Source organism: Chamaea fasciata, unplaced genomic scaffold, assembly GCF_029207755.1.
Source record: "Chamaea fasciata isolate MVZ Bird 193981 ecotype frontalis unplaced genomic scaffold, bChaFas1.0.hap1 SCAF_15, whole genome shotgun sequence".
In the NCBI taxonomy this organism is placed as follows: Eukaryota; Metazoa; Chordata; class Aves; order Passeriformes; family Sylviidae; genus Chamaea; species Chamaea fasciata.
The window spans coordinates 412137-435896 of NW_027094100.1; the positions used below are offsets into that span (position 1 = coordinate 412137).

The window sequence follows — 23760 nt, forward strand, 5'->3', positions numbered from 1 at the left end:
CTACATGAGAGCAAAGCTTGCTGCTTCTGAATTTTACTCGCTTAGCTGACATTTGGGTACTTCTAATTAAAATTTTTAAACAGTCAATAGTTTCTGCTGATCAGCTAACAGATGGCTGCAGCAACATGACCAGAAAGACAGACTGCATGGCACACGAAGTGTGTTGGAAAGCATCCATCCCGGCGTCTGCACACCGACCCCTCGTCTGTAAGAACAGTCTAATGCGGGGTTGTGTCTGAGAGTTTCCTGGGTGTGCATCCCCAGGACACAGGAACGTGCTGGGGTCAGACCTGGTGCTGCAGCGTTCACCACAGTGTTACCTTCTGAGAAAAGCAGCTTTTGTGTTCCTGCTGCAGATAAAGATCTTGTAAATACAAAGAGCTCAGTATTGTTACCATCTGTGAGTTCCTGCTTCCTGTGTCAGATGTTCAGGCTTTCAGTCCCTGGAAATCACAGGTTTTCAAAAGGTATTTTGGAACCAGGCCACTTTTTGCGTTGCTTATACCTTTATGCCCATGCACGGGAAGTGCCCAGACAGTTCTGTGGCAGAAATCATTGCAGCTTTTAAAGGTTTTAGTGTGGAAAGGGTGGAGGACTTGATCAATGCTCAGCTGCTTTTTACAAAGTTTCATTTTTTAAAGGATATATTTTGCAGATGGACTTGGATTTTACATCGCTATTCCTAAGCCCAAATCAGCCATTTTGAGGAGGTTGTGTCTGCTGTGCCACTAAGCCTCTTGGCACAGGGATGGCAGAGTAAATCCTGCAGTGAGCCAAGGGACAGAGCAGTCGGCTGAGTTGCCTGGAATGCTCTGGCAGGGTGAGCCAGCTCCGCAGCACCGCACAGCATGGGCAGTGAGCGTGGGGAGCAGCTGGAGCACAGGGATGGGCAGGCACGGGCAGGGAATGCAGGAGGGCAGGGACTGGCTGCAGGAGGGCAGGGAATGCAGGAGGGCAGGGAATGCAGGAGGGCAGGGGCTGACTGCAGGAGGGCAGGGAATGCAGAGGGCAGGGAATGCAGAGGGCAGGGAATGCAGGAGGGCAGGGAATGCAGAGGGCAGGGAATGCAGGAGGGCAGGGTGCTGCCAGCCTGAGTCACTGCCCCGGCATTGGCCTCTGACCGGCAGTGGGAACCCCGGGGAGTCACCAAGGGCTGCCCTAATGGGTGCCTGTGCACGTGCAAGATGAATAGTGTAGGAAAGAATAGTAAACAGAGAAAAAAAATTGTTCAGGAAACTGTGGATTTCAGTAGTTGCCCAACTCTCAATCAGTTTGGTTTTAAGCCTCTAAGATTAGCTCTGTTGGTTAGAGCGTGGTGGAAATAATGCCAAGGTTGTGGGTTCAATCTCTGTATGGGACAGTCACCTAAGTGATGGAATGGGCCCATCACTTGCAGATCCCCTCCAACTCAGAATATTCTGTGATTTCTTAAAAGAAGTTGCTGTGCTCTGTAGGCTGTGGTTTGTGGTTATCTCAGGTCTGGACTGTTGACCGAGGTAGAGCCTGTGGACTTCTCCCACCCCACCCAGAGCTGGGGCTGTGTTGGGCTGCGCTGGGTCTCCTGCAGCATGGTATTCTGGGGCACCCTAGAGCAGCTGTTGGTCTTCCTCACAAAGTGAGGGTTATTTGCACTGGTAGAGAGATTCTGGGGTCCCAGGCTAATTGTCTTGATTTACGTGCTGTTTTGCCACCCCAGGTGTGACATGTAACAGCTTAATAAGGTGTTCATAGCCTGACCAATTAAAAATTGCCATTAATCCAAGAGCTAATGAGTTGTGCATCTTGATGCAGACAAAAGAGTTTTGTGTTATGTGCATACCCAGGGCCCGCCAGGACTGGTGGGCAGGGGCCTGGGTGCCGGGCTGGGCCAAAGGCAGCTCTGCTTCCCTCCGTTCACCTCCTCAGATGGGCTAAGCTGTGGCTCTGCCTGAAAGCTGCCCTTCGCTTTCTTTTCTGTTTTATTGTTCTGCTCCTGTCGATGACCCAATCCAGGCTGCATGGTCTCTGCTGGTGCACTGGGCTCTGGGGCAGCGCTTGCCCCACGCTTCTCCTGTCCTTGCCTTGGGCACCTGGGGCTGTGAGAGCCTCTGCTCCCCGAGAGTCTCTGTGCCAAACCCTTCCATGATGTTATTTCCTCCTGAACTCTCCTTTCCAGCAGTTCCAGTAAATTACACCTGGCCAGGATGGTGGAGTGATGTAAATTCACATCCTTGCACGTTGGTATTCTGAAATGGGTGCTTTGGTGGGGAGAGCTGAGCGACACGGGGGTTGCTGCCAGATGGGAGTTTCTTTCGTCTAGGTTGGGTAGCACGAAATTACTCTTTGCTGTAACAAGGGCAGAGAAATTTGGAATGTGCCAGTATTTTTAGCTCTTCAGTCTAGGGGAGTTATTCCATTTTGGGGAAGAGGAGCAGCTCCTGCTAGCTCTGCAGCATCATGTCGTGGTGACAAGGAGCAGAGAGCAGAGCTCAGCAGCGTGTCCAGCCCCGCTCCCGTGTGAGCCGGGACTGCAGGCAACAGGACTCGTGATGGGCAGAGGGCTGGGCCTGCCCCCAGGCTGGGAGGTGTTCAGGCGTGGCGCTTTTCCACTCAGCCTGTCCTCCCTCCTTCACCAGCCCTGGCTGGACTGGGATGAAGGGCTTGGGCAGGTGCTGTGCCGTGCCGTGCTTTGCTGTGCTTCACATCGTGGTGTCAGCAAGCCGTGCTGTTCCAAGGCATTTTGCTGATGCTCCAGATCCTTACTGGGCTTAATGCAGTGGAATTGATTTCTGTTTCCCAGGCTATCATTCACCTCAGCAGGGGATAATCAATGCCGATCAATCACGTGTGATTTTGCATGCCATTAGACTGCAGTTTAACCTCTGCTGCCCTCTGCCCTCCCACCTCATGCCCCCCTGCCGTGGACCACACAGTTTGGGGCAGGATTGTTGGCCCAGGCTCCCCACACTACCCTGGACATTGTACCTAGCCCTGTTCTGGTGGGACTTGGGTGCCGCTTCCTTGTCCCCTTCAGCTCCATGGCCTTGCCCAGCTTTCTTCCTCTTCAGCCTGCTGTTTCTGTACCTGAGAGGCCCTGCAGTCGTCCTCCCCTGCCCCGTTTTAGTTCCTCTCTGACACTTTTTCACGGGCAGGGGAGGGAGTTGCATTCCAGTGTTTGAATGAGCCTCTTGCTCTGCCTGCTGGGGTCGGGGCTGGGGTCCAGCCCTGCTGCAGCTGCCGGCTGTGCTGGGTTAAATCTGACCTGACGGAGGGCACGGAAGGGCCTGGCTCCTCCTGGGTGCCTTGCAGTGTCCACAATGAGCACTGGTAGGTCCGCAGCTCCCATCAAACTGCATGTAAAGCCCTGCCATGGACCTGAATCCCTCATCACTGACGGTGCATGCCTTTCAGAGTAAACACTTTGCTAGCTCTTTTTTCGTTTGTTTTAAGAGAGACAGACGCAAAGGGAGACCAAAGAGGTCTCTTTTCAACAGTGAAATGTGGTGTCACCATTTCCTGAGCAAAGCCTGTCACTGAGGGTCAGACTTGGGAGTCTTCCTTGAGAGACTGAGGGTTGTGCTGCATCGTTCAGTTGTAATTCTAAGGTTTGTGTCCTTCTCAAAACCCCTTTCTGAGCTCAGGGTCCATCTCCTGCTGTGGGGTTGGTGGGATGCAGAGAAGGTGGGATGCACTGACACCTCCACAGGGGATCCGTGGGTGGACTTGTGCTCTGGCTCTCCCATTACCAGACTTTCCCTCCACGAGCCTCTTAATTTTTCATTACCTCTTTGTGCTTTCTTCATCCACCTGAGCGGTTTCAGATGTGGGTTTTGTTCTCAATTAACAGGTCGCATTGGTGTCCCATTTGCTCTCCCCCTCATGGGCAAGCAGCAGTCAGGGGGTGGTTGTCGTGCCTTGGCTTGGCTGTGCTCCCCGTCGGGGGCCACAGCTCTGTCTCCTGGGCAAACTCCTGCAGACATCACTCTCTTGAGGGGTCTGATGGGGGGGATGAGGGATGTGGTTGTGCTGAGTTATTATCCCACACTTATCACTGTTAAACTCGATTTGGGAACTCATAGCCTGGGATTTGAATGATCTAAATCCTTCCTTTGGCAGGCTGGTTTGCCGTTATTTATGGTGCTTCCCAATTTATTATCATCTGCAGCTGGGGGCTTTGTGTGCGGTGCTGTCCACTGAGCGATTTGTACACGCAGTGGAGAGAGCAGAGTGTCCAGAGCCGTGGCCCCGACCCCTCACAGCCCTCCTGTCCCCAGCCCCGGTGGGCAGGGCTGGGCAGGCAGGGGCACAGCAGCCAGGCAGGGGCAGGGGGAGGGCAGGGGCTGCCCCAGAAAGGCAGACTTCTGTCTGGAGAAGGAGTTGGCTCCATGGTGACACCAGGACAGTGCCTGGGCATGGGGAGCTGTGCAAGGGTCTGGAGCACAAGTCTGATGAGGAGCAGCTGGGGGCACTCAGCCTGGAGAAAAGGAGGCTCAGGGGGGACCCTGTGGCTCTGCACAAGTCCCTGCCAGGAGGGGACAGCCGGGGGGGTCGGGCTGTGCCGCCAGGGAACAGGGACAGGAGGAGAGGGAACGGCCTCAGGTTGCACCAAGGGAAGTTTAGGTTAGATATTAGGAAAAATTCCTTCCCTGAAGGGACTGACCAGCCCTGGCACAGGCTGCAGTGATGGGGTCACCATCCTGAGAGGGGTGTAACAGATCTGTAGATGTGGCACTTGGGGACATGGGTTAGCGGTGGCCTTGACAGTGCTGGGGGAATGGTTGGATTTGATTTTTGGGGTTTTCCAACCTAAAGGATTCCAGGATTGCGTGTGGTCACAGACCTGCCTCTCTCCTCTTACCCCAAAGGAGGCACGCTCCACTGGGGAGCAGCAGTTGGCAGAGCCCCAGGGAGGGCTGGGGGCACCCTCTGCCCAGTGGGTTTGTGTCCAGGGATGTCCCTGGCACCATGGAGCGGCTGTACTGCTGCAGCCCCAGGGCTGGGCCAGGGGTGCCGTCCTGTGTCCATCGGGGCCGCCTGGCACAGCCTGGGACACGTGTGGTGTCCTGTGGCCTCCCCACCAGGACAGGCAGTGCCAGGGCCCTTCTGCACGGAGCTGCTGCTGAAGCTGGAGCAGATGGGATGTGCCGGGAGCAGGGATGATGTGCCTGGAACGCTCTGGGAATGAGGACAAGATCTTGGGATGCTCTAGGAGCAGGGACGATGTGCCTGGGAGGCTTCAGGAGCAGGGATGTGACACCCAGCCCCTGCCCTAGTGGGCAGAAGGAGAGGGGTGGCTGCGTGGGCAGCTCCCTGCTGCAGATCAGGCTGCTCCAGGGATCCGGGTCTCAGCACCGACTGCAGCTTCCCTAGTTTATCTTCTTTCTTTTTAATAACAGATTCATCCCCTGTTCCTGGCAGAGAGCGTGCCTTCCTCCACGCTGGGAGAGGGGGAGGGGGGTGTGTTGTAAATTTCCCATTTTTCTGATAAAACTGTATCGCTACGGCGGAAATCAAATCCCATCTTGGATATTTTTAGCATGAGAGCGTGAAGGCACAGAGATGCTGAGGGAAGGGAGGATGGGAGGGGAGGGAGGACGGCGGGCTGGGTCTCCATGGAAACTGTTTGCTTTAAATTCCCTCATTGGGGCACTGAGTGTGTAGGAGGTGATGAAGGAAATGAAAAAGCAAAAAAGAGGCAAGGGTTTTTTTTTCCTTTCTCTTGTCACAAAACTGCTGAAGGAACCTTCGGAGAAAGGGGCATAATTTATTGATCTCCTCGACACGAATACATGTGCATTTTCATTAGTAACCAGCCTGTGGTGTCTCTCGAGGGCAGCAGGTGGGGCGTGCAGCAGCCGTGACTGACCTCTGGTGTGTTCAGAGACACCCGTGGGAAGGAGCTGGTGCCACTCTGTGCTCCTGAGCTGTTCCCTCCGTGGGACTCCCCCACTTGCCCTCGGGATGTTCTGCTGTGCCAGGCTGCTGTTACTGCCCAGACACAGCAGGGAAAGGAGCCAGTGCCCAGGCCATGGGTGCTGGGGGAACGATGCTTCTGTCAGCTGGGGTGGATTTGGGCTTGGGTTGGATATTTCTACTCAGAAGAGGTTTTGTTGTTTTTTTTAATATTTAGAGTATTTTTTTTAACATATGAAAGGTGGTGTTGTCCAGGCTCTGTTGGTATCCTTGCCTGAAGTCCTGATGATGGGCATGAGTAAACAGCAGGTCTGGGAGGATCTGGGGACCCGAACCCCCTTTCTGTGTGGGTGCAGTGTAAATGGGTGACTGGGCTGGGGCGGCTCCGGGGTGTCTGGGGGGCCTGGTGTCTCAGACCACAGCCCTGCTCACAGGCTGGTGCATTAGATCGTGTCTGAAAAATGCCTCACTGCAGCGCACAAAGTTATTTTTAATTCATTGAAAAGGGAATGACCTAAAACTGGCAGCTGGTAATGGAGAGGATTAAATAGAGCAAAACAGGTACATTTTCAACTGAGTAATTTTAGCAGGAAGCAGCATGTCTCATTATGAGGGGCACGTTAGCACTGCCCAGCCATAGCCACTGAGTCCCCTGGCTGCTGCTGGAGCAGCTCCCAGCCTGTTCCCAGTGCCATCCATGTGACACCTCGGGGGCACCAGGCTCAGCCCTGGCATGTCACCAATGCTCTCCAGGGTGGGGGTCACCTGCTGCAGGAATGAGAACCTCTGTGTGAGCCAGGGTGGGGCTGGAGCTGCTGAGCCAGACTTGGTGCCAAACACAGAATTTCAGTGCTGGAAAGTGTCTGAGTTTGCTCTGGCTCCTGTCAGCAGCTGTGGTTGGAGTTACCTGCGGGAACAGGAGACTGCTTTGGGTTAACTTCCCAGGGATGTGTTTGTTCTTATCTGTGTTAGACCCAGTTCCATGGAATTGCAGATTGGGTTCTGGTTCTGCAGGACTGTAACCCTGCCCGTGCTGGTGCTGCAGAGTGAGAAGGGCAGGGAATGCAAACGGCAGGAGTGAGCTGGCAGCTGTGATGGCCAAGTGCTGCTCCTTGCAGAATCCATCCTGCACCCAGTGCTGAGGCTCCAAGGCTGCAGTCATTCTTCCAGTTCTCCAGCTTCATGCTGCTGGAGTGTGGCTCCCCAGGCAGTGGATGAGCACCAGTTGGGCACTAATTGCCGTGGAATTAACCTCTGACATCCTTCTAAAAATAGGCCAAATAAATCCAATCATTAGCAGCTCCCGCCTGCGTTGCCTCAAGGGTAAACACTGCAGATTAAAGCGTTTGCAGCTACAGGTCTCTGTGTCCCCTGGCTTCTCCTGCCACTGAGCCCAGAGCCCTGGAGATGGTCCCTTGGTTCGTGGGGAAGGGGAGTGGTGTGAGTGCGGTGGCTTTTCGGCTGATGGAGGGCTGAAGGGCATCACTGTAATTTACCTTGGTAGGCGATGGTAGATTCAGCAGTGGGCAGAGGAAAGCAGCAATGTAGATGTGGTCACCCGAGCTGTTCTACCTGGGGAGCTCAGGGACGGAGGACAAAGGTGTCTTAATTTGTCTGCACCCTCTCTGCTCCTCTGAGGGTGAAGGCAAACCACCAAACCACCACCCCAGGCAGAGGGTGGCACAGGGGCCAGGTGGGGGCAGGATCTGCCCATCAGCCAGGAGCTGAGATGCTGGGGGCACCATTGGCACCAAGCCCTCCCCAGGTCCCAGAAATTGATTGTGTCACCCCAAGTGGCGTGGGGAGCTCCCCACGGCAAGAGGAGAGTGTGCTGCGCCATGCTGTGCCGTGCTGTGCCGTGCTGTGCCGTGCTGTGCCGTGCTGTGCCGTGCTGTGCCATACTGTCCTGCCCAGCCCTGTGCCCCTGCTGCTGGCAGTGGTCCTCAGGCTGCATTTGGCACAGGCACAGTGACTGGAAATCCCACTGGAACTGGTGCTGGGGCACAGCCCAGGGCAGGGGGCAGGAGCACCAGGCAGGTCTGGGCTCATGGCAGCATAGCTCCGAAATGCTGAGCCCGTTCAGTGTTAGAGACAATGGAAAAACAGGGATTTCTGGAGATGCCACAGGGCACAGAGCACCCACGAGGCATGCAGCTGTATGGTGCTTTCTGGATGCCTGTGGAAGTCAGGCTGCAGTTACTTAAATTGTCTTTGTCTTCTCTTTACCAGCTGACATCATCTCCACAGTTGAGTTCAACCACACTGGAGAGTTACTGGCAACAGGGGACAAGGGGGGCCGGGTTGTAATATTTCAGCGTGAGCAGGAGGTAAGTGGCAGTGAATGCAAAATGCCCATTTTATCCTTTTAAGTGAAGCGTCCTGCTGTTCCCTAATCCGCCTGTGTCACTCCTAAGCTCAGAGCTCTCCTGGCATACTATGAGCTGAAAAGCAGCTATTAACATCAGCAGGGCCAGATTTCCTCCTGCCAAACACCTTCCAAACATGGCGTTGCCTGCATTCTCCTGCTCCAGGTGGGATCAGGAGTGTGTGACCAGTGCCCATCCTGGAGATGACACCACCTCAAGAACCCCTCATGCCACCAAAATTCTGGAAAGTGTAGATGGATGCGACAATTACGTTTCCCTTCCAAAACTTTGCCCAGGAAGTGCCAGCAAGTGCTTTGTTGGGAGCTGGAGGTTGTGCCTGCCAGAGAAGTGTGTGTTCAGCCCTCGGCCCTGTGCTGGTGGGCACCAGGCCAGCCTGGCTGGGGGAGCTGTGCCAGCTCCTGCTGCCTGGGACAGTCCCCACCATTTCCAGACTGTCCCAGTTATCTGCTCTGGCCTGGGCTGGCAGGGCCTGTCCTCAGCTGTGCTGGAAGGAATGCATCAGACCTGGGCACGAGACATGTCATGGCCTGATGATGGTTTTAAAGTTTTCTCAGAGTAAAAGCTTTAAAATTATTTCTACATATGCTGAAGAGAACTCAGTGGTTAACCATCACGTGTGTAGATACTTCATCAGCCTTTCCATCAGTATTGCATTTCTCCTTTTCCTCTCATTTCCTTATTCTACTGCGTTTCTTGGACTTTAAGCCTCCAGCATCACTCTGCATGTGTCCACTCAGCTCCTGCTCAAGGGGACATGTGGGGCTTCACCCACCCAAACCAAGGCTGCCCATCCTGTACCTCTAGCTGTGGCTGGGCTCAGGAGCTGGCACTCGGTCCCAGCCATTCACCAGGGACAGAGGGTGGGGTGAGATCTGCTCCTGCTACGTTCCCTCTCCATTCCCTCTCTGTTTCCACCCCATTCCCACGGGGCACACAGGAGCTGTGGTGTCAGCAGGGGCCGTGCCCGGGCACTCAGCCCCGTGCTGGCTGTCCCCAGCGCCAGAGCGCCCTGAGCCAGCTGCCAGCCCCCTCAGCTGCTCCCTGTCCCTGTCCCTGTGCAGAGCAAGAACCAGCCCCACCGCAGGGGAGAGTACAATGTCTACAGCACCTTCCAGAGCCATGAGCCGGAGTTCGATTACCTGAAGAGCCTGGAGATTGAGGAGAAGATCAATAAGATCCGATGGCTGCCCCAGCAGAACGCGGCCTATTTCCTGCTCTCCACCAACGGTACGTGCCCCTGCTGCCACCCTGCCTCCCACCACCAGCCAGAGTCTTCCCTGTGCTGTTTCTTTGGGGAAAGGTTTGTTAAAACCCCTCCCTGCAGGGTAACACGGGTGTCTTGGCGGAATGTGTCTGGCAGAGCTCAATCCCTGTGCGCCAGGTGTATTTCATGGCAGCCCCTCCCTTTGGGGGAGAGAGGGGGGCGTCTGACCTGCCAACAACTTACATTTGTTATTCTCTGGATCCTGGGAATTTTTATTTTTTTTAAAGACAAACTGCAGATGTTTTATTTCAATTTGCAGTTGTGTTCTGCTCAGCAGTTCCGTGTTATGTTCTGATAAATATCATGAGGATCCAGGAATATTACTTGGGATGAATGGGACCTTAAGATGGATGTGACTTAATTACTTCAGGGGAAAAGGAGGGGTCTAATTATCTTCCATAACCAACTTACTTTGTGTTGTAGAATTGACTCTATTGATCATTGTAATAAAATTCAAAGACTTATTAAACTCGTTTGGGGGAGAATCACTGAAATGCAATGAAGATTAATTATACAGCATAATGTTCTGTTAATTGAGTTTTTAAATAGTTTTTTGATTAACAGGGGTATTACCCTTTCATTAGGGTGGTGTTCCATATGCGGGCAGGTTATCAAAACAATTAGTTTGGAAACACTCCTGTGTTACGCTGTTTCTTTTTGTTCTTACTGCTACACCAACATTTTATAGTGAACCCCCCAAAACAGACCATGTTAATAAAAACAAAATTAATTGGCACTGCTTTGGAGTTGCTGAGTAAGAGAGAAAATGAAGATGGATGATGGGGTTTTGTGTGAAACCTGGTGGAAGTGATGATAAACTACGGATGGAGTCCCTGCCAGCAGGGAGTGAAAAACCCCATTATTCACAATAACCCCACGTGTTCCCGGTGTTCGTTCTGCGGGGGCTCTGTGGCACAGGCGGGTGGGACACCGGGAGGAGACAGGGAGCTGCCTTCAGCCCTGCTGTGTGCTGGGCTCTGCACAGCTCTGGACGCGGAGTGTCAGCAGCACTCGGCGAGCTGCAGACACCCTGTCGTGTCCCAGGCTGTGTCCAGTGTGCCCTGCACTCTGCTGCTCTGCAGGGCTCTGCACCGGCAGCTTGGTGAGGGCACGGGAACATCTGTCACCACTTCCAGCCCTGGGGGACTCGGGAGGGTTTTCCAGCTGTGCGGCCTTGGTGTGTCCGTCAGTGGGTGGCTCAGGGAGCGCTGCTCTCCTCTCTCCTCCCCAGACAAGACTGTGAAGCTGTGGAAGGTCAGCGAGCGGGACAAGAGGCCGGAGGGATACAACCTCAAGGATGAGGATGGCCGTCTCCGAGACCCCTCCATGATCACCGTGCTGCGGGTGAGTGTGGGGGGCCCTGAGGCTGTTCCCTGCAGGGTCTGGGCTGGGGGCTGCTGCTGCTGGTGTCCCCTGTGTGCCGTGGTGACCGTCCTGCCGCCGTCGCCTGGTGCTGAAGGGCATCCTGGCGCCAGGGGCAGGTGCTGCGGCTGGTGCACGGGCGGGGCGGTGCCGGAGGGAGCTGCCACGGGTCCCCGGGCTGTGCTGAGGCTGGGCAGAGGTGCCGCCAGCGTTGTGTCCCGTGTCTGGTACCCCTGCGCCACAGCGGGCTGTGCTGCCCCGCGGGCTGGGCCCATCCCACTGAGGAGGCAGGGCTGAAGCTCTCCCAGCTTGGGACCATTCCCAAATGCAGCTGCTGCTTCCTCCAAATGAGTTTTCCTCCTGGTCATGACATTAATCATACCAGCTCGTAATTTATTAACACCCTGTCAGAATTTGCATGTTGAGTACTTGTGGGTTTTATATTTATACGTATAAAATTGTTACTATGATCGTGTTTGCCTCACTCTGTGGGTCCCAGTTCCATTGTGCACGAAGCCATTGAAGACTCTGGGCAGGCAGTTAATTCTTGTCTCTGTGCAGGGTTGCTCCTGGTGGCTGGCTGCATTTTTCTTTACAGAGAAAGAGAGCGTTTATTTCATGTAGATGTGTATCTGCTGTTATGTTTCAGGCAGCATTTCCAGCCTGACAGGCTGATACCTGACAGCCTGTTGGAGAGGTTTGCTCAGCTGTCGGAGCTGGGGCTGTCAGCCCTCGGCAGGTTGGGAGGCAGGGTTTGGAAAGGCAGCAGTGTTAAGGCTGTTATCCCAGGTGGCGCTTCCTTCTCTGGTCAGACACACTGGGGAGGCCCTGGGATTTCTTTCTCCCCTGTAGAAAGTCATACCGAAATATCAGAGAACCAAACAGGGTCGGAGTCGACTCACTTCAAAGTCCACTGACGCTTGAAAGTTTCAGGCTTTGTTTTACTCTGGGCCCAGGCACTCCCGGTGGCAGCTCAGTGCTGTGAGGAGCTGCTGTGTGGTGCCTGCCACTGCTCGGGGGTCGGGCGCTGCCGCTCCTGCTCCTGGCAGCGGCCGGCGGAGGCACAGGGCACCGGGAGGTCAAACACGTTTTAAGAGCTCGGTGTGATGCCTATTGGTGTCTGCTGTGCAGTGCCTGTGGTCCCTGAGGACAGAAGATTGAGGAGTCTTCCACCAGCCCTATTTGATCTGATGTTTTGATGATTTTGCTTAGACAGATATTTACATAGCTGTAACCGTTTTGCTGCAGCTTTGTGTAAATCTGAAGTGCGATTGTCCTGTGAGGGGTGTGCTTTAAATTAAAGCCACATCCATCCGTGGTTTAATTTTCAACCACAGACAAGTGAAAAAAGGGTTTTAAATGCACCTTGCTGCCATAATTTCTCACCCATTTGGCTTAATGGTTTAAATGCACTTGATGAGCATCATCCTCTGAGGAATTTCTAACCCACATAGTGCAAAAGGAATATTTAACTCCGCTCAGGCTGTGTAGTGACGTGTTTACTGTCATTAGAAGAGCTCTGCTGGTTTGAATCGCCCCAGTCTAACAGCTGCAAGCCCTTTGACCTTGTTTGACTGTCCCGGTGTGCTGCGAGTGCCACTGGCTGTGCCTGTGCCTGGGACGTAGGAGGAGATAATTAACACAAGTGATATCCTGGCCTTAAACCTTAAACCTAAAGGAGAGGATGTGTTGGCTCTGGTCCCTCACGGCAGGGCAGCCTGGGGTGACACCCCGTGTGCACCCAGGGCTGGCGGGCACTGGGGGCTGTGGGCACTGCTGCAGGCTGTGAGAGTCCTCTCACTGTGCTGGGAGAGCGCGGGGGACGGGGCCATGGTGTGCCTGTGTCCTGGTGTTTGCAGCTCTCACAGAGCCCTCTCTTAAGAGCTGCCACTTCACTCCCTCAGTTCCAGCAAATTCCATCGTAAATCCTGGTTTGTGTCTCTCATTTTGCCAAAGCACTCAGGGTTCTTGGACCCTGTGCAGAGTTTCCCGGGGAGGCTGTGCTGTGCCCCACTGCTGTGATTCCCCTGACAGCAATCGCAGAGTGGCTGTGGTGGGGGAGGTCTGCTGTGCTGCTGCTGCCTTCTGCCTCAGCAAAGAGATTTGCCTCTTTTCCCTGTACACCCTCTGCAGAGATTTCAGTGACAAGGCAGGGACAGGAGATGGAAGCAGCAGCAGCAGCTGCTGGACAAGAAGTGAGGCAGCGGCTTTGTCCTCCTGCAGGAAGGTCCCTTCTGCATGTCACAGGGCAGGTAGAATGTGACAAAATTCTGAGCAGTGTGAAGTTGTCAGTCTGCCATGAATGTAGTGTTTGATGCTCGTTTTGTCTGCAAAATGCAAAGCTCGAGGTGGCATTGGGCAGTCACTGAACGTAACTTCTGTGGGTAGGAAACAAATCCTGGGGAGTGTGCCTGGAGGAGCTCAGCGGCTGGAGGAGCTCAGCTGGGGCAGGTGGAAAACTCACTGGATTTATGCCTGAGCACTTGCTCTGCTCCCTGATTTGCCAGGGACCGGATTACAGTTTCCTTCTCGGAGACTCAAGGCTGGGGTCAATCCGAGCTTCAGCTTGACTAATCCCAGTGGAGCAAATCCTTAAGCAAGAGCTTGCAGCATGTGGCCACGCTGGTTTCCATATTTCAGTGCAGATTCTTGCCACTGTAGCAGATAAAAATCCCTGCTTTAGCAAACCATTCATGGATAACCAGGTTCGTCCCTCTTGTGGGGTTTTACCTGACATAAAAACAGTCTCCCCAGGACTTGGCTCTGAAGTAACGTGTGGAGAATGTTCTTCACCTAGGAGCTTGTCATAGCTCTGTGGTTGTGAGTGACTGCCATGTAGGAATGAGTAGGGAATTGTGCTGGGCACGGGAGCTGCAGGTGCCGAGTGCTGCTGTCAGCCCCGGATTGCCCGGGCTGGGGACAGGAGCCAGCCCAGGCTCTGACTGTGAGCTGTGCTGGGCCACAGAGGCTTCTGGCTGAGCAGAGCCTGCTGCCCAAGCCCTCGCTGTGCTTGTTTCCACGCCCAGCCAGGCCAGTGCTCAGCCCGGGCTCCTCCGGCTGCCCTGGCAGCCGCTCCCTGCGCTCCCGGGCCCAGCGGGATGCCCCGCTGCAAACGACGCATCATTGCCCGTGTCAGCTGCAGTTAGCGCGCAGGATCGTCACATCGTCCAGGCCCCGAGCTGGCAGCACCGGTGCTTCGTGTCGCTGGAGCTGGCCGTCGCTCCCGTCCCCACCTCTGCAGCCAAGGGAAAGCTCTTCAGGCAGCACACAGATAATACAAGTAATGAAGTCACTGGAGGAAACAGCTCACCGGCGAGCAGGAGCACGGGCTGACACATTCCTGGTGTATTGCGCTGCCTTCAGAGCGCCGTGTCCAAAGTTATTACTGACCCCAGTCCTCATACACATGGTCCCCTCTGCATCTCCCCGCTCCCCAACGGGTTATGCTGATTTATCTGAAGGCAAACACCCGCGGCTCTGTTCCTGGTCATTCCCTCTGTCCCTCACTCTGCCCCTTCTCATCTCTTACCTCCATCTCTTCACTGTGAGACAAATGCAAAGAAGTTTAAAGAAAAAACGTACTGACCTGGGTCTCTCAAGAAATGTAGTTCTGTCAGAAGTGCTCCAGGAATTTCAGATCCCGGCTAACAGCGATAAAACACGGCAGAAGAGGTTCTTCGGTTGTTTTTTTGTTGTTGTTGTTGTTGTTTCAAAGCTGGAACAGTTGCTGCAGCAAGATCAGAGCCTGATTTACGGGGCTCTCACTGCTTCACTGTGCTCTAACCATCCTAGAGCCTCTCTCAAGATGAGATGGCTTTTGTTCTGCTTGTCTTTCTGTCATACGTTGGGAAGGCTTTAGGTTTCCCTGGAGAGCCTGTTAGGGCTGGGTGGGCAGAAGCGGAGGCAGCGGAGCTCTGTGGGACCCCGTGAGGGCATCCCCCGTGCCGGGCGCTGGCGTGGGTCGGGGCAGCTGGCTGGACCCTGTCCCTGGGTGCTGACACTCTGCTCCTCATCCTGCAGGTCCCCGTGCTCCGGCCCATGGACCTGATGGTGGAGGCCACTCCCCGGAGGGTGTTTGCCAACGCACACACCTACCACATCAACTCCATCTCCGTCAACAGCGACTACGAGACCTACATGTCTGCTGACGACCTCAGGATAAACCTGTGGAATTTTGAAATCACTAATCAAAGTTTTAGTATCCTTTGGTGTGTGTGGCTCTGGGGACGGCCCTGGGTGCCAGTGAGGTGCAGCCCCGAGGGAAGCGGCCGGGCTGTGCCCACAGCTGTGGGGCCGGGGACAGGGCGGGCAGTGCGGCAGCTCTCTTAGCCTGGTCGTGGTGCCTCACTGCAGGAGCTTCACCCTCTGCAAGGCTGGCAGGAGTTCAGGGGCAGGAAGTAGTGCTGCCTGCCGTGCACCTGGCTGCCGAGCACTGAGGGTCCCCAGGCCCACGTGTCAGTCTCAAGGCACGGCCCTCTCCTCTCTGCCTGTGCCAGGCTGTGCCCAGGCGAGGCATCCAGCACTCACAGGGAGCTGCTCCCTCCACGGCACAGGGCTCAGCTGGCATTGCGCCACTGCTGCCGTCACCCGAGGCGTGGGTGCCACATTTCTGAATTTGCCTGCAGGGTCTGGTGGGGCAGGCCGAGGGGGGTCTGCAGGTGGTGGAGGAGACAGATGCCTTGGGGAAGATGAGTGGCGTGGTCCCCGTTACTCCCTGCGGCGGGTGACAGGCTGCCAGTCACCACTCTGCAAATGAGGCTGTGACAGTCACTTGTAACAGCCACATCGGAAATAATAAACAGGGCACGAATCATTGCTGGTGTTTATATGGTGTTTCCTGCTGAGAAGTCCCTGGGGCATGATTTCGGCAGATGGAGAGGATGTCAGCAGTCACAGGCGTGTGGCTGTGGGAGCTCTGAGTGGCTGCAGGGGAGTAGGGCTGTGGTGCCTGCTTATTTGCAAGGATGAGGGTGAGGAGTCCTGAATCTGTGTCAAACCTCAGGGAGTCCACGTGGCCCGGGGGACCTGACAGTGGTTTTCTGTTGGTGGCTGTGCCCGGGGCTCTGCTGCCCTCGCTGTTTTCGGTATGGTTACTCACCATGCCACAGTGTTGCACTAAAAGACATTTACTGAGGCCTGGGGTGGGCAAATCAGGTCTCACGCCCCACAGAGGGTCTTCCAGCCGTGGTACCAGAGCTGGAGTTCCCGGCTCACCAGGACATGCTGGATCTCAGCCTTGCCCTGCTGGTGCGGGCTGGTCCCAGCCCACGCTGCGGGTTTGTGATGATGGTGCCTGCCCAGAGCACACGGTTTGCTTGGGCTGAGGGGCAGCCCCGGCGCCCTGAGACATCAGCAGGAGGCTGGGCCGGGCCGGGCCGGGCCGGGCTGGGCTGAGTTAAGCTGGGCTGGGCTGGGCTGAGTTAAGCTGGGCTGGGCTGGGCCGGGCCGGGCCGGGCTGGGCTGGGCCGGGCTGGGCTGAGTTAAACTGGGCTGGGCTGGGCTGAGTTAAGCTGGGCTGGGCTGGGCTGGGCTGGGCTGGGCTGGGCTGGGCTGGGCTGGGCTGGGCTGGGCTGGGCTGGGCTGGGCTGGGCTGGGCTGAGCTGGGCTGGGCTGGGCTGGGCTGTGCTGTGCTGTGCTGTGCTGTGCTGTGCTGTGCTGTGCTGTGCTGTGCTGTGCTGTGCTGTGCTGTGCTGTGCTGGCTCCTTGACTGGCCCTGCCAGACATCGTGGACATCAAGCCCGCCAACATGGAGGAGCTGACAGAGGTGATCACAGCAGCCGAGTTCCACCCGCACCACTGCAACACCTTCGTGTACAGCAGCAGCAAGGGCACCATCCGCCTGTGCGACATGCGCACCGCCGCGCTCTGCGACCGCCACGCCAAGTGTGAGTGTGCCCCGGCCCCGGGCACACCCTCCTGGCCTGGGCGCTGCCCTAGTGCCTCCTCCCCTCTCCCCCGGGGTGCCAGGCTGCCGTCCCTCGCCGTCCCAGGGGCAGGCGGCTCCCCACGGACGGGGAGCTGGCAGAGGGAGCTGCTGCGGGCAGGGCAGCGCCCGCTCGGCGCCGGAGAAAGTAGGTTTGTTGTGTAAGAGAGAATTAGTGCTCAGAAATCCTTTCCATGAGCTCAGCAGCCCAGATCTGCTTCTGCAGCAGGAGCAAAGCCACACAAAAGCCTTCAGCCCAAGGCAAAAATAGCTGCCCCGAGCCCCTGCCCGGCCACTGGCTTTGGTTCGCAGCCCCTCTCAGGGACTGGGCAGCAGCAGCTGGGTGCTGGGACCCCTTCCTGGCATCTCCTCTGTGCGTGTGTGTGTGTGTGTGTGTGTGTGTGTTCTGGGAGCCTGGTCAGGGCACTGCCGGTGTGCTGGGACCCCAGTGCCAGCAGAGCCCTGCTGCTGCCAGTGCAGGGACTGAGGAGGGTCCACGGGTCGCACAGCAGAGCAGGTGGCCACGGCCCGACTGCCCATTGCCAGAGGCACCCGGGGCAGAGCCCTCACAGGGAGACCAGTGCCGCACGACTGACCTGCTGTCAGCAACGGACGCATCCTGGGTTCAGCTGCTTTCTGCCTGCCTGAGATCTTTGTTTTTTCTTGTTGCTATCGCTTTTTATATGGGAAAAAGCTCCCACCTCAGCTAATGCTGGGCCTTGTTCTTTCCTCTTGCACAGTTTTTGAAGAGCCTGAAGACCCAAGTAACCGGTCATTTTTTTCTGAGATCATCTCCTCAATCTCTGACGTCAAATTCAGCCACAGTGGAAGGTACATCATGACCCGGGACTACCTCACTGTCAAGGTGTGGGACTTGAACATGGAGAACCGGCCCATTGAGACCTACCAGGTGAGTGTGGCACAGCCAGGTGCATGCAGCAGTGGGGCACCCACAGAGTCCCTTCCTGAGCCACATGCTGGGCCAGTGGCAGGAGCAGCGGGTACAAACCTGTTGTGTGGGAGCTTTGTGCCTGTAGATGGTGGAAAGCAGAGTTGATGAATGTCGGCCTAAGTGGCCTGGTGAGTTGTCACCATGTCCCCGGGCTGGGGGTGGGCGAGGAGAGAAAACTCAGGTGCTGGCAGCTGGGAGAGCCAGGTGGGAGGCCTTGTGCAGAGCAGTAGCCCTGTCACTGTCACCCTTTGCCGGGGATGTCCCCTGGCACTGCCTGGTGGTGCCCAAGCCCTGCGCAGGGTGTGGCTGGAGGTGCTTAGGGAAGAATGGTGGCTGTGGGAGGGCACAGGATGCCAGGCAGTGCCCAGCACTGCCAGCTGGGCTGTGCGAGCGTGGGGCTGGGCTGGGCTGGGCTGGGCGCACCAGGCAGGCTGTGTGTGCCAGTCCCCGGGCTGTGCTGGTCAGTGTGGGGGCCTCACCCTGTCCCTCCCACTGGCAGGTCCACGACTACCTGCGGAGCAAGCTGTGCTCGCTCTACGAGAACGACTGCATCTTTGACAAGTTTGAGTGCGTCTGGAACGGGTCTGACAGGTGAGCGTGTAGTGCTGTGGCTGTGCTCAGCCCTGGGATGCTCCCCGTGGTTTGGGGGTCCCGTGGGCAGCCCCCTCCCAGGCTTTGGCTGGGCGTGGGGTCTGGGGAGGGGCAGCAGGGACCACCTACAGCTGCAGCCTGTGCACACGTGGGGGTGTCTGAGGGTCCTGCTCTCTCCTGGACAGAATCAGTTCTGCCTCTGTCACCCACAGCTGGAGGAAGGTGGTCATGGGTTTAGCTCCCGATTAGCTTCCAGAATCTAGGAATGATGAGTATCCCGGTGTAACTTACACCGAGCTGGGTGGCAGGAAGTGTGTGAGCCCCTGGCAGGGCTGTCATGGTTTCTGTCTAAGCCGTCAGAGTGAGCTGACAAGGCACAACTGGGCCTGAGACAAATTCCAACACTTACCCAAATCTCATGATTCCTCTGAATGCTCAGTCTGCCTCTGAAAAGGTGTGAAAACCATCTGTCCTTCCCTGTTGCAGTGTCATCATGACTGGCTCCTACAACAACTTCTTCCGCATGTTCGACCGCAACACCAAGCGCGACGTGACGCTGGAGGCGTCGCGGGAGAACAGCAAACCCCGTGCCATCCTCAAACCCCGCAAGGTCTGCGTGGGGGGGAAGCGCAGGAAAGACGAGATCAGCGTGGACAGTCTGGACTTTAGCAAAAAGATCCTGCACACGGCCTGGCACCCCTCCGAGAACATCATCGCTGTGGCAGCCACGAACAACCTGTACATATTCCAGGACAAGGTTAACTAGGAGGACCAGGTGTTCTTTAGGAGTCTCATGTACTGATACCAGTAAACACAAGGTTTCAACTGTTCCTTTTCTTTCTTTCTTTCTTTCTTTGTGTTCCTTTCCTTCCTGTTCTTTGTTCAGTTCCTGCTCTGCAGATGGCGGTTGTGCAGAGGAGCACTGGGGCACCCCGGCCCAGGGGCCGCGGGGGGCACCCCCCAGACACCAGATTTACACAGGGAGAGCTGAGACTTCTTACAGGGCAGTGTGAGGATGTCAGGGCTGGCTGTCCCGTGTCCCCAGGCATGTCCCCAGGCAGCGCTGGGGGGCAGAGGGCCTCTGCTGATGGCTGAGGAGGTGATGTGCAGGGGGCTGTCAGCTGGGGAAGGGATTGATGGGGTGACACACCGTGGGCTCTGGCCAGCTCTGGTGGCAGTGGTGCCACTCCAATTGCTTTAAACCTGATCCCAGAAATATTCCACCTGTTGTGTTGAAGACTGGAATGTTGCCTCCCTTTGCCATTTTCCACATTTGTCTTTTTATTACAATTATTTTGTGTTTTACCAACAGAGACAGCAAAACCAAACGTAAAATGGAAAAGTTCAGTTTTGCAATGGACAAGCTTAAGGGGCGGGGGGAATGTGCTGCACCTCCAGATGTGTCTGCTCCAGCCAGGTTGCCCCCGCAGCCCCCAGAACCCTCCTGAGGATTTGGCTTTGTAGATACTGTGGTGCCTTCTTTGGTATATGAAATACCTTTATAAACGATGCTTCCGACCTGCATTGATCGCAAACCAAACCAACCCTGGGCTCTGCTGCAGTTCTGGGCTTTGCTTTGGTCATTTTTCTCGTTCTGTTGTGAGCTCTTGCATGTCGTGACTGTCTCTCTCTCTCTCTTTCTCTCTCTCTTTTTTAATTAATTTATTTATTTATTCAATTTTTTAAAGATAATGTATAAGTTGCTAATTTATGACCTAAAAAAGAATCCAACTGTATATTGCTGTTAGCCCCTGACTGTGTCAGAGACAGGCTGTCTGCAGTCCTACCTTATAATAACAATGATAATAATAATAATAATAAAACCAGTAACTCTTTCTCTTTGCATGGCGAGGCTGCCTCTTTCTACTCTACAGACTGGTCAGGTCCCTCTTTACTTGAGCAGCTGTTCAATATAAAAAGATTGACTGGATTTTCTGTAAATCTGAAAACTGCTCCTGCAGCAAGAAGCAAACGAAGTCAATTACAAAATTCACCACGGTCACTTCAGCAGCGGCTCCACACGGGTGACCCTGTTGCCATCCCTCCCGAGGGGGCACCCCCAGCACCCGCGGCCTTCAGGGATGGGACACGCGTCACCGAGGACCAGGTGTCCCCCGGGACAGCCTCTCTGCGGGCGCCGTGAGGATGGCGGCATGTCCCAGCCAGGGAAGGAACCGCTGCACGCCCGCAGAGCTCACGGACTGCGCGGAAAACCAGCAGCTGGGGGAGGCAGCGGCCCCCGTGCGCCACCCCCAGAGGAGCCGTTCCGAGGGAAGAACAAAGTGCACTGGCTTACGGATTTATTCCAAGGGATGGCTTTCAGGAGTAACTTCTTTTCTTTTTTTTTTAATGAAATGGTAAAATAAAATAGCAAGAGTAAACGAACCATTTTATAAGAAAATGCTCCTTTTCGGTTCTGTAAGGAAAGCCTGCGCTGCGGTGTCAGAAGTAAAGTTGTCCCAAACGTGTCCGTGTGGAGTCGGTGCTGTTGTGCCTCTCGCTGTTTGGCGGCTCCTGGGCTCAGGGGGCTGCCAGGGCCGGGCTGAGGGTGTGGGACAGGGGGGACTGTGCAATGTGCGAGTGACCACTTGCGGCTCCCCCACCGCACAGGGACCTCGGCACTTGACAGAGCCCTGGAAGGAGCTGCCGGCCCCTCCCCAGTCCCTGCCCAGATGAATTCAAACAGCAGCCCTTAATTAGCAGCTGCAGGGCACGGACTGTGCGGTCAGGGAGATGTTCCTCAGACACTCACCTAACATTAGCTACAGGTCCTTAATCAAATGAAACCGCAGGAACCCAGCCCCAGCTCTGCTCCATCAGGTGCAGCGCGTTTCAGGTTGCTGGATCTGGTTGCTCCACAAGGCAGAACTTAGTTCACTTTTTTTCAAAAGCAGTTTCTTTTCCTTTCTTAAGCTGGCTTGGATTTAACCTCTGCGCTGCTATGAGTGCTTGGCCACAGAGAGCAGGGCCAGCCAGAGCACCTCCATAGGAATGGTGCTAGCGAAGTTGTCAGCATCCTTTAAACCCAACCTTCTCTCTGGGTGAGGATTCCACGGGCTCTTCTACCTCCAGGGAAACTGGGGACTGCCTAAGGGGCTGCCGGGGGGACCAGATCCATGGTCCACCAGCAGCACCCCCAGTCAGGAACCTTGCGTGGGCACGATTGCTTCAGCCACCGAATAAGCAAATAAATAATGAATGAACACCTTTATGAACATCTGGTCTCCATAAACCAGATCAATTAAAATTAATAGCCCTCTTATTTAATGAACAAGTTCACAATATTCTAAGCCAGCCATAATAAACACACAGCTTCCCCCTGGGCTGTGCTGAGCAAGAGGAAATCCAGTTCCTGGCAGAGCCAGCGAGTGGGCACAGACACGGCTCCCAGCACAGAGTCCTGCTCTGGACACCACCCGTGTCCCAGACATGACCACAGGCACACAGGAGGGCACTGTGCTGGCTGGCAGGGGCAGAGGGGCACGATGGACGTGGGGAGGGCAGTGGTGTCCCCTGTGCCCCCCCTGAGCTGGGGAATCAGGGAGTGCTGTACTGGCAGCTGAGCCCTGGCGATCACGCAAGGAGATTGTCCCACAGCCCAGCCAGGGCTCCCCCAGCCCTGCAAGCTCCCTGGCCGGGTGTGGCTGCACTTTCTGGGTGGGAGCTACATGTCCCACAGGCGTTAGCCAGCTGCAATCCTCATTACTCCACTCCCAGCACAGGCATTGACTGATACTGGTCTCAGGTGGTTTGGGTACCCCACACCCAGGGAAGGGGCAGACACCAAGAGGGGAGGGACACTCGCCCTGACTTCAGGGTGTGCACTCTCACCAGGAGCTCCACATTCCGCTGTCAGCCGCACGAGTCTCCCCAGACTGTCCCCATCTTTGTCAAACAACCCCTCTCTCTCGGTGCTCAACCTGCAAGTCCTGGCCCTGGCCACCAACACCAACTGCTGACAAGAAATCATTTCTCCTCCCCCAGCCCACCTCTAAGAGCAAGAGACACAAGCAGCAGAAAGAAACAGGCTCTGCAAGCACTGCCAGTTCATGTTTAAGCAACAGACAAAAGAGCAAAAATGGAAAATCATTCTGCTCACCCTCCTTGCCCAGATGCTGACCCCACACTGCTCAGCGCCACAGGCCCTGTTCTGCCGAGCACAGCCAAGAATGTAGGCAGGATCACTTCAGTCGTTTGCTTTACTCATAAATTCACAAGTCCAACAAATTCCAACAGAAATCGGGATTAGGCCTGTACAATCCATATATAAAAAGGGTTGGTTTATTGTAGTTCAAATACATAAACTGAACAATCCCAACATTTCAAAATTAAACTTTAGAAACACAAGTTTAACATTCAAAACAGGAGTATAGTTTACAAGAATTGCCCAGAGGGGGTATGCACAGTCTAATCCAGAAGTATGTAAAGATCACTTTATCGTAAATAAAAATGTGTTTATACAACCGTCCTGGCCTGCTCGGTCACCTCTGGGATTTCCAGCTTTGAGCAAACCTCATTAGACAGAACTTCACTTGGGCAGAGCAACCTGACTGCTGCAAATCAATGGCTGGGGGCAGGAACAGAGCAGCCTGTGAATAAACCTGGTTTGGTCTCCAAGTCCCTGTTCTCCACTCAGCTCTAACAGATTTAGTTCCGTTCCCAAGGGTGGAAGCAGAGAACTGGGACTGGTGTTTCCAGAGAGGGCTGTCAGTGATCAGTTATTTAAGCCACCAGAGTGTGTCACCTCCTCCTGCACAGACTGTGGGCACCAGGAGGCAGCTGGTGGCACACACGTAGAACGCGCTCAAACCACAACATGATCACCCTTGGGACTCACATGTAGGACACTGCTGAGAAGAAAACTCCAGCTACCAGACACCCACACCTCACACACACCGCCCAAAGACCCACAGTTACCAGACAGCCCACACTTTGGGATTTGTCAGACATGCTCCAATTAACTCATAAATATCTTTAATGTGGGTTTCTGTCGCTGTCGGTTTTCCCCCCAGAGATCACTTCACGTTCACTAATGCTGCTTCTGCCTCTGCTGCTCAGATGTTTGGATATATTCACGGCAATGGATGTGTGTAACCTGACAGATGGCTCATGCAAGCGTTGGGTTGAACAGACACCCTGGGTGGGACCGTCAGTGGCTATTTGGTGGTTCTGCGCGTGGGCTCGGAGGCGGTGGGCGGCGGCGGCGGCCCGCGCCGGTCCAGGTCATCCACGTAGGACACGATCAGCTTGCGCCGCTCCTCGGGCACGCAGTCCAGCACCAGGTACCGCTTGTCGTTCTGCAGGATCTTCTCCACGTCCTTCAGGTGCTGGTCTGACTCCTGGATCAGCTTTTTGGATCTGAAAGCAAGCGTGAGAACACCACTGGCGC

At 55.3% G+C, this 23760-nt stretch overlaps 2 protein-coding genes across 7 annotated transcripts in view; one reads left to right on the plus strand and one right to left on the minus strand.

Annotated features, from left to right (window-relative positions):
- The window catches only part of PPP2R2B (protein phosphatase 2 regulatory subunit Bbeta), a 58805-nt gene extending 37966 nt beyond the window's left edge, over positions 1 to 20839 (plus strand). For both annotated transcript variants that reach the window (XM_066197335.1, XM_066197336.1), the window contains 8 exons: positions 8122 to 8219; positions 9341 to 9506; positions 10775 to 10887; positions 14926 to 15103; positions 16626 to 16790; positions 17569 to 17738; positions 18280 to 18371; positions 18858 to 20839. In XM_066197335.1, the coding sequence (XP_066053432.1) occupies positions 8122 to 8219; positions 9341 to 9506; positions 10775 to 10887; positions 14926 to 15103; positions 16626 to 16790; positions 17569 to 17738; positions 18280 to 18371; positions 18858 to 19137 (1262 nt within the window). In that variant the 3' untranslated portion in view covers positions 19138 to 20839. The remainder of the gene's footprint in view (positions 1 to 8121; positions 8220 to 9340; positions 9507 to 10774; positions 10888 to 14925; positions 15104 to 16625; positions 16791 to 17568; positions 17739 to 18279; positions 18372 to 18857) is intronic.
- A 1790-nt stretch (positions 20840 to 22629) lies between these two features.
- Positions 22630 to 23760, minus strand: part of TCERG1 (transcription elongation regulator 1) — a 29721-nt gene continuing 28590 nt past the window's right edge. For all 5 annotated transcript variants that reach the window (XM_066197328.1, XM_066197327.1, XM_066197326.1 and 2 more), the window contains one exon: positions 22630 to 23729. In XM_066197328.1, coding sequence (XP_066053425.1) covers positions 23528 to 23729 — 202 coding nt within the window. In that variant the 3' untranslated portion in view covers positions 22630 to 23527. The remainder of the gene's footprint in view (positions 23730 to 23760) is intronic.